Source organism: Corvus cornix, chromosome 6 (assembly GCF_000738735.6).
Source record: "Corvus cornix cornix isolate S_Up_H32 chromosome 6, ASM73873v5, whole genome shotgun sequence".
In the NCBI taxonomy this organism is placed as follows: Eukaryota; Metazoa; Chordata; class Aves; order Passeriformes; family Corvidae; genus Corvus; species Corvus cornix.
The window spans coordinates 19,725,433-19,734,432 of NC_046336.1; the positions used below are offsets into that span (position 1 = coordinate 19,725,433).

General features: G+C 50.0%; 1 protein-coding gene across 1 annotated transcript; it reads right to left on the reverse strand.

Annotated features, from left to right (window-relative positions):
* Positions 1-5,321: 5,321 nt before the first annotated feature.
* LOC104697939 (elongation of very long chain fatty acids protein 6) lies at positions 5,322-8,745 on the reverse strand. The gene is given in 4 exon segments (XM_039553526.1): positions 5,322-5,828; positions 6,403-6,554; positions 7,755-7,886; positions 8,633-8,745. Coding segments are annotated over 4 exon segments (819 nt in total). The 3' UTR covers positions 5,322-5,406.
* Between the last annotated feature and the right edge of the window lie 255 nt (positions 8,746-9,000).

The following is a 9,000-nucleotide window of genomic DNA, read 5'->3' on the forward strand; positions in this document are numbered from 1 at the left end:
CAGCTGTGAGCTGAGAGCACTTTGTACAATGGTACCTAACAACTGACACAACCACTGGGAAAGCCTTAAAATCTACAGAAAACAGAGATGGCCCACAGCAAATAATTAATCGAGCAAGTTGGCAGCAGAGCACTCTGGGAGATGTCCCCTGTCTGACAAATGTCACCTGCCTTCCTGGTGCAGCCAAGCCAGTTCAGCCTCCCACATTCAGCTTCTTCCCCACAGGGCCAGGGCTTGGACATCATGCTCTCTGGTTCAGCACAAACTCAGCAGGTGTTCTACAGGCCTTACCCAGTACTCCTCTCTCTCAAAAGCCCCCAGTACCCCCCCCAGATATATCTTGCTGACACTGCAACCCCAAGCATGTGATTTTTAGCAGGATCGTGCTTATTCTGGAGACCTGTTAGGCAAATAACTTTGTCACTGGATACTTCCCAATCTGCAGATTTAGCAAGTGCACATTCTCCTCCATCATCCAGATCATTAATGGAAGTGCTGAGCAAAAACGGACCCACAACAGATGTCCCTGAATTTCACTCAACAGACCCCTTCCTTTTCCACAGTGAACTGTGGATAACTCTCTGGGTATAATTATCCAATGGGTTTTGTACCTACCCAACATCCCATCTAGATCACCCTTAAAAGCCGCTTGACTGGCAGCCAAGGCTCTCTGTCACCATGCCCTTACCCTGTCAGAGAGGAAAATTGGATTATTTTGACCAGATTCTGTTCTTGATGTGTCCATATAGCTCCTGCTCATCTCCAGTGTTACACATAGTGAGATTATTTGATCCAGGATTTTTGGTGTTTTGTTTTGGGGTTTTTTTGTTTGGTTGGGGTTTTTCATTGTTGTTGTTGTTGTGGGGTTTTTTGTTTGTTTTGGTTTTCTTGTTTGTTTTTTTTTTTTTTAATGGGTTTTTTGAGGGGGGATTTAACTGTGAGCAGTTCCTGGCTTTTGGCCCCAGTCCCCATTTTGAAGAGGGGGAAATTCCTCGGGAATTCTTGTAGATAACAACGACTAATTCTGGGATTACTTTGTGTGAGGTTCACCACACCGAGAGGATCTGAAAAAATCCTGGTTATCTAAATACTCTCTTCCTTGCACTTTTCTTACTCAAGGCCAGACTTTAGCCCCCATCACCATCATGGCTTGTGCGCTCCACTCGCCCGCAGCTGTGTCTGAAGGCTGACACAGAGCGCACCGGCGCTGGGTGTCCTCAGCAGCTGCTGTCGGTGCTTCCTCTCAGCAGAGAAGCAGCACGGCACCGTCCCTGGTTCGCGTCCTGCGAAGGATGGAAGAGGAGGATGTTCCGACCGCTCTTGCTTGGTGCGTGCTGCCAATAGAGTCCCGAAGCGCGGGGTGGGTGCGAACCTCCCTGCTGCACATGTTAAAGCTGGGCTCAGATAGGTCCGCAGCCGTGAGAGGTGGCTCTAATTGCGGTCCCAGCCGCCGCTCAGAGCCCGGTACCGTCGGGGCTGCGGCTCCGGCCCGACCCGGCGGCAGCGCCCTCAGCGCGGGCGGCAGCGCCACCTAGCGGCGGCCTGCAGGGTGTGCCGCGCTCCTGCCCGCGGCGCCGCTACAGCCTCCGGGAAAACCTCCGGGAAAAACCGCCCCCCTCCCGCGGCACGGATAAAGCCAGTGAAAAACCTCCCCACTACCGCGGCACCTCTACAGCCTCCGAGAAAAACCTCCCCCCTCGCTCTCGCCCACTCCCCAGCCCGGCTTCACCGGTTCTCGCAGCCTGGAGCTCTTTCTACTCCCGCCCTCGCTAAGTCTCCGTGTCTGCAGCGCGTCCTCTGCCCGGCCCGTGCCAGAGCTGCAAGGCTGCTCCCCTGCATCCCGCACCCTCCGCACATCCCTTCATGCGCCCCTAAGACAAGTTGTTCCAGCTGTGCAAGGGTCCTCAAAGACGCCTTCAGCGGGGATGACGGCTTCCCCTGAGCAGTGATTCCTACGCGGGAGGCAACCGATTGCTCTCTGTGCCCTCAAAGTAGAAAAAAACCCAACTCAACAAAAACAGACAAATCCCCAAGATACATCCCCTCCAAAGCAGGCCTGCTGTCTATTTCAGCTCACCAGCACACATAAGAAGGACTTTTCTTCACAAAGTACCGGGAGGAGACATTCCTAGGAAGTTTCAGGGCAATAGCACTGACTGGGAAAGGAGGGTGCTGTTATTAGCTCCCCAAGCCCCAGAAAGCACCACCACTTTCCTCACACCCACAGGTCAGCACTGCAGACAACTTGCCAAACAACAACAGCGATATAAAATCTTTCTAGCTAGGTCTGGGAAGTTAATTGCTCTCTCTTCTTTTGCCAGAGAGGACAGCAGAGCAAAGGGACTGATGCTGGGCTGGCTGATGGTTTGCATTCCCTGGGGAAGGCACGGGGCTGCGGGGTGGGGGGAAAGGCAAGGCTTCCTGACAGCACTGGAAAGGCAGGATCCTCATTTTGTGTGGAGGGATGTGGCTATTTGAAAAGTTGCAATGCCTCTTGGAAGGGGAGAAAGGGTTCCCACAAGATACTCTCTGCAAACCCTCCTACTGGGTTGATCCTTGCCCCTTGAAAGATACTTCCCACTCCAGCAGCCTGTATGGATGGAGCTACAAAGAGCTCTTAGAGGGCTGAAGCCTTCTGGAGATGCAGAGCTCTGCCTCCAGGGCCCTGCTCTGCACTGCTGAGTGGGGGCAGCACCTGTAGAGCAAGGGGGATGGAGCAGCTCACCTCATCCCACAGAGCATCACCTCTGAAGCACCAAGACTGGCAGTTTAGGTAGAAAAAGAGCAACTGTGAACATACCACTTCTTCAAGTGTTTTGCATCAGGCCCAGAGAGTTGTGGGGAATGGCGCTAAATCCAGTTGGTCAACGATCGCTAGTGGTGTTCCCCGAGACTCAGTTTTGGGGCCAGTCCTAACATCTTTATTGATGATCTGGACATGGGGATTGGGTACACCCTCAGTAAATCTGCAGCTGACACGAAGTTGGGTGGGAGTGTTGATCTCCTCGAGGGTAGGAAGGCTCTACAGAGACACCTGGACAAATTCAATCAGTTGGTTAAGGACAACTGCAAGAGGCTCAATAAGGTGACATACTGGGTCCTGCACTGGTATTGCAGGAACTGAAGGCACAGCTACAGGCTAGGGGAGGAGTGGCATGAAAGCTGTTCAGAAGAAAAGGGCTTGGGCTCAATATGAGCCAGCAATGTGACCAGATGGCCAAGAAGGCCAATGCCATCCTGGCCTGTAGCAAGAATACTGTGGCCAACAGAACCAGGGAAGCGATCATGTCCCTGTACCTGGCACTGGTGAGGCCACAGCTCAAGTACTGCTTTCAGTTCTGGCCACTCAGTTCAGAAAGGACATTGAGGTGCTGGAGTGTGTCCAGAAAGACTCATGAATGATCTAGAAAACTTGGCTTGTGAGGAATGGCTGATGCAGCTGTGTTTGTTTAGTGCTGAGAAGAGGAGGCTCAGGAGGATCTCATCACTCTCTACAACTGCCTGAAGGGAGGGTGCAGTGAAGTGGGGACTGGTCTCTTCTACTCTGCCTACAGAGGACAAGAGGAAATTACTCAGATTAGATATTAGAAAAAATTTTTTCACTGTTAAGGTGGTCAAGCATTGGAATAGGTTGCCCAGCAATGCGATGGAGTCACCATCCCTGGAGGTACATAAGAGGCATCAGGATCTGGTGCTGGGTGATGTGATTTAGTGGTTACAGTGGTAGTGGTGGGTGGATGGTTGGACTTGATGATCTTAAAGGTGTCTTCCAACCTTGATGATTCTATGATTCTGCATGTTGGCACAGATGTGCAACACAGCTGAGGGAGCACTCCTGGGGCAGCTGTAGACAAATAAGAGGAGAGCTGGCAGTTGCTCCACCAGGACCACAGCTGTTACAGAAAGTGCCCCAAATAACACCATGCAGAAGAGAGACCACTCCATTACCCCCGTATGTTCACCATCCCTTCTCTAGAGACCTTCTAAATGTGGAAGCCAGTTTACTCCTATTTCCCAACACTTCAGCTGACTGGTCCTGCCTTTCCCACACCTGGGGAAAGCACTGTTACACCACCACCCAACATGCTGCCAAATCCTGAGCAGCAGCCCTTTGTCAGGGAAGGCTGGACAGGGCACAGGCTGCTGCCATCTCCCAGCATTGAAGGTGCAGCCCACAGCCCTGTGAAAGGCCAAATCTCATTCACCAGGTAGGAGCCAACACCCACCCAGAGGCTTGGACAATTGGACTCAGGCTCTGAGGAACATCTTGGCTTTATGAAGCACAGTGACATGCTCAGTTCAGGTGGTAAAACAACAGCCTGATTTTTTTATCATCTCTCTCACTTCTAGCTCCCTGGTGGTGAGCAAAGGCACTCAGGCAGCAGGACCAGCTGATGACTGCAGAAGGGGTAAGCACAGAGGGACAGAGGCTGCTGGATATGCCTCTAACCTTCAGGAAGAGACAGTATTGAGACAGAAAAAGCAGCACTCCTCTCATAGTTCTGTATGAAGGTCAAGTATGAAAAAGGCATCAAAGAAATCAGTCAATTAACCAATCCATACATGATAGCATTTATTAGTTGTTTTAACACCTCTCCCAGTGGCAGGTGCACCATGAGAGGAGTTGACTCTGGGACCCTTCTGTCCCAAGCCCATGAGACTGGCCATGGGCTGGGACCACTGACAATGCCTGACACACTCTGCAGGACAGAGCTGGACCCTGCTCAGTTTTTAGGGTTTGAGGCAGTAGGTACTCAAGTTAAATAGATTGTTTAATATTGTACAAAAGGGACACCACAGGTAACACCCATTAAAGTTCATGGGATGCAGTTCCTTGCATCACAGAGAAGAGAGAGCCCAGACAGATCCCCTCCCTACATAGCCTTAAAAAACAGCAGGAGTTTTCCATTTCAGTGCTATTCCCACCAGTAATAAATTAGGGCTTCCCTGCAGAGTAGCAGCAGGTTTGAGCTCTATTCTTCCCCAAAACTGGGGACCATGGAGAGAGCAGTGCTGCTTTGAGAGGAATTTCCCTACCTTTTTTCCAAGGAGAGTCTTGGTGCATGCAGGATTCTATCAGTCCCCAGGAAGGAAGTGAGGCACAAGGCAAACCCAAGTGATGCAGAGAAGAAGGAAAAGCAGAACCACAACCCTGAGGTCTCCAGCCCTCAGCCTCTTTCCCTTTCTCTTGTTACCAGCCTGCCACAACTCGCACCTCACTCTGGCATGCCACCCACTGCAAGGCAGATACACCAAAGGCCAATATGCAAGTTATGCTGAAAGCTCTTACCCACAATGATCTCTTCCTAAACCCCATCAGGCACTTGGGCTTCAGACAGAAGCAAAAAGTTTCCCCTTTCCCTCTCTTCCCACTTCCATCCCAATCTCTTCTTCCATCCTTTGGTTTTAATCCCCCTTTGATTTGCGGGTGCTACTCAGATAAGTTTTTATGAAGAAGTTGAAGAAGAGGGCCAATAAAGTGGTATACAAGACAGTTGAAAAGAAAAACACCGGCCAGTTGACTTGGCAGAGCTTATTATCCTTCCAGAAGAACAAAAAGATGTTCATTATTACAAATCCCGTCATCTGCACCATCTGTGAAGTGGTGATTAGCATGGCGATGGAGGCGGGTACCCGGATGCCCATGGCTGTCACAGTGTAGTAGCAGTATGTCAAACAATGGATACTGAGGTTCAAGGCTGCGTTCCACCCCAAGCCAGCTGCCATATCCTTATAGGCACACCAGGCTATAATCATCGTGGCTAAGTGGTGGTACCAGTGGACAAAAATGAGCTTCTTCTTCCGGAGAACAATGAACAGAGTGTCACCTGGGGTTGGGGGAGAGGTGTATCATTAGTCAGGTGAAAGCACAGCAGTTGCATGAGTTTTCACATGAGACAGACCAAGCAAACTTCAATGCTGAAGCCGTTATGTGGTTTGATCCCAACAAAACCTAGGTTCCCATTTAAATAATCTGTATTGAAAAAGACCATTTAGGCACCCTACCTGCTGGCATGTTTGTAGTATAAGAGCCCCTTGCCCCAGGCTTGCTTTCCCAGATCTACATGCACTGCACTTCAGACCGGCTCTTCTTTACTTCTTTGTATGAAAACTCGGTGGACAGGCCAGCCCTCCCTGCCTGTCTGCTGGCCCCTCGCCACAGTCATTCCAGTGCAGAATTGCCTAGTCCAGGCACTGGCCTGGGGATCCAGGCTGCAAGCCCATGGAGAGCAAGCATATCATCTGAGTTGAGCAATAGGGAGCAAGAAAATGAGTGACACATGCAAGGATAAACAACCCTTTTCTCCAAGTAGCATTTGGAGAGAGACCTGTAGAAGAAAATCTGCTTGTAAAAGCAAAGGAGTTATAAACACACAGGATAAGGAGAAATTTCAGACTCACCCAGTTCAACAAGTTTGCTCAGCACAAATAGATAAATCGAAAGTTTGGAAACAGGGTGGATGAAGAAGGATTGGCTACACACTGATCACTTAAATCCCTTGGTAAGGAGGAGGAAGGCCATTTGCTTCCAGACCCAACAGGCTGCAATGACACTGCAAGAAAACCAGAGGAGAGCTGAATACTGTGCCCAGGGCCTCAACATAGCCTCTGATAGCTCTGCACCTATGGATATTCAGTTAACTCCATCTTGATGCTCAGGGCAGTCTCGGAGACATTTAAACAAAATTTGCCTTCTTAGACTTCCTAACAAGTTTTAGCCAGGATATAAAACCTATTCCTGCAAAACAGAGCAGCATTAAAGAGTGCTTCCTCATTACATCCCCTGCTTCCAATGCTTGAAGAGGCACTTGAGCAAAAGCTGCCCCACCTGATGAGAAATGGAGGACAACTGTCCTGATGTCCCACCATTATGACATGGGCCCACAGGGAGCATTTATATCCTCCTGTGGCAGGCAACTCCTACAGCTTATGAGAAGAAATACCACTTTTTCTTTGTTATCAACCTATATGTTTCATTTGCACAAGCTTGTCTCTGAACAGACCATGAACAGTCATCCCCTGGCCTCCCCTTTCCCACAACCTGTGATTTTACAGACCACTGCCATACCCTGCCCTGACAGAGGACAACCAGTGTCTCTTTGACCTTATCAAAGCAAACTGGAGTTACAGAGGTAGTAGTCTAGTCTTCCTCTGTCCCACCAAACAGACAGAAAAAGTTGTGGAGATGAGGGCAATTTTCTAAAATTGACACCTGCTTGTTTAAATACAGAGCATGGGCTGAAATATTTTCATGGCCACTACAGGAAACCTTTACTCTAAGACTGGACAGTTTGAAAACACATTTTAGATAATCTTTTGTGCTTCTGTGAGTGTAGCAGAATTTTCCCCACCTCCTACACAACGGGATTAGAGAAAATGGTGGGGGGGGGGGGGGGGGAAGGGAAAGAAATCTAAATTTTAAAGAATAATAGACCTCAAATCAAACTCGCAATTGGCAGGCACCCTTTCAATGTGGGAAGATCTCTGCTCTTGCAGGCTTCACATTCAAATCTATCCACTAATGATTTTCAAGCACTCTCCCCAGCAATCCTTTTGTAACTCATTTGACTTGCTGGAATATTTCTGGTGAGAAATAAATGACTTGTATAAGCAGGTCACTCCCCTAGTTAGAAAGGGCCTTCAAGAGAAAAAATTTAATTTCCCTAGTGACATAGTGGATAACCAGAACTTTCCATCAATCTGGTTCTGAGGGAAGGTCTACAACTGTCTCCAGATTTGGCAGAGGCTCTTACCTGAACAAGGTCAGGCTGAAGGACCACAGGGTCAGTGGTGCACGCAGGCTGAAGGGCCTCCGTTCCTTCATGAAATGCTGGATTCCAAAGACCGTGATCAAATAAATGAAACCAATAATAAAAGACTTTTGCCTGCGAGTAGAGAAGAGGGAGCACTCAGGAAAAGACCCAAACTTACCTATTTTTAGCCAGACTTCAGTAGCCTCAGGAAAGTACTCTCACCAAGAAACAAAAGATCTCCCATTCTCATGTTAAGATTGGGTTTGGTCACAAGAAGCCTGCCCTGACAGTGAGAAAAGCTAGCAAACAAGAACCCTGGGAACTGTACAAAAGAAAGCCAACTGTTACATCATGGAGATTTCCACAAGACCTTGATGGGATGACGCAGGTTCTGGTATCCTGTGAGCAGGATCCAAAGCAAATACATCAATGCATTTCATCCCTTTACACATGAGACTCTACAGGCAGAGGATGCCCGTATAGGATGCCTAAAAAGGTCTGCTTCACGTAAGCTAGAGCCTCAAGTGCCTTGTGTTACATCCCACACCTTTTCAAGTTTTAGTGCAGCATGGCAGGGCTGAGTGCCCTATTTGCCAGTGCAAGGGCTGCAGTGGCCATCCGTGGCTGCTCTTTACCCTCTTCCCACATCACCATCTCCCTACAAGCTGTAGCACCACCCGGACCACTGTTTGCTCTGCCGCATGCACTGCTGCAGCCCTTCCTCCACAGCCTCAGGTATGCAACAAGAGACCCCCAAACTTCTCCTCCTCGGGACTGAAGATCCTCACAACTGTTCTGCTAAAAGCAGCAGAACCCAATAGGGCTACCCAGAGTCCGGGATGCACCGGGTCAGCAACCTTCTCTCCCTCTCCTCTCACCAATTCTCCTCCATCCATTTCCTGGCTTCCAGGTGATTGAAGTCCTTCTCGAAGTCATACACCCCCAGCAGCTGCAGCTCCGACGGGTCAGTGTTCGTTTCCATATCCAGCATCCCCGGGAGCGACCCGAAACGAGCAACTCCCGCACGCTTCACCGGTGGGTATAGTCCCGGGAGTGCGCTCCACCCCAACATCGCACCGCGGCGGGGGGCGGGACCGGGAGCCGGCCGGTCCGGCGAGTAACCGGAGCCTCCTACTCCTTGTGTTGGGTAAGGAGGGGGAGGCTCCGGTCACCCAGTGAGGCTGAGCGGTGGGTCCTCCCCTTCACTGGGTACCAGCCCCATTCAGCCCAGCTCGTCCCTCAGCAG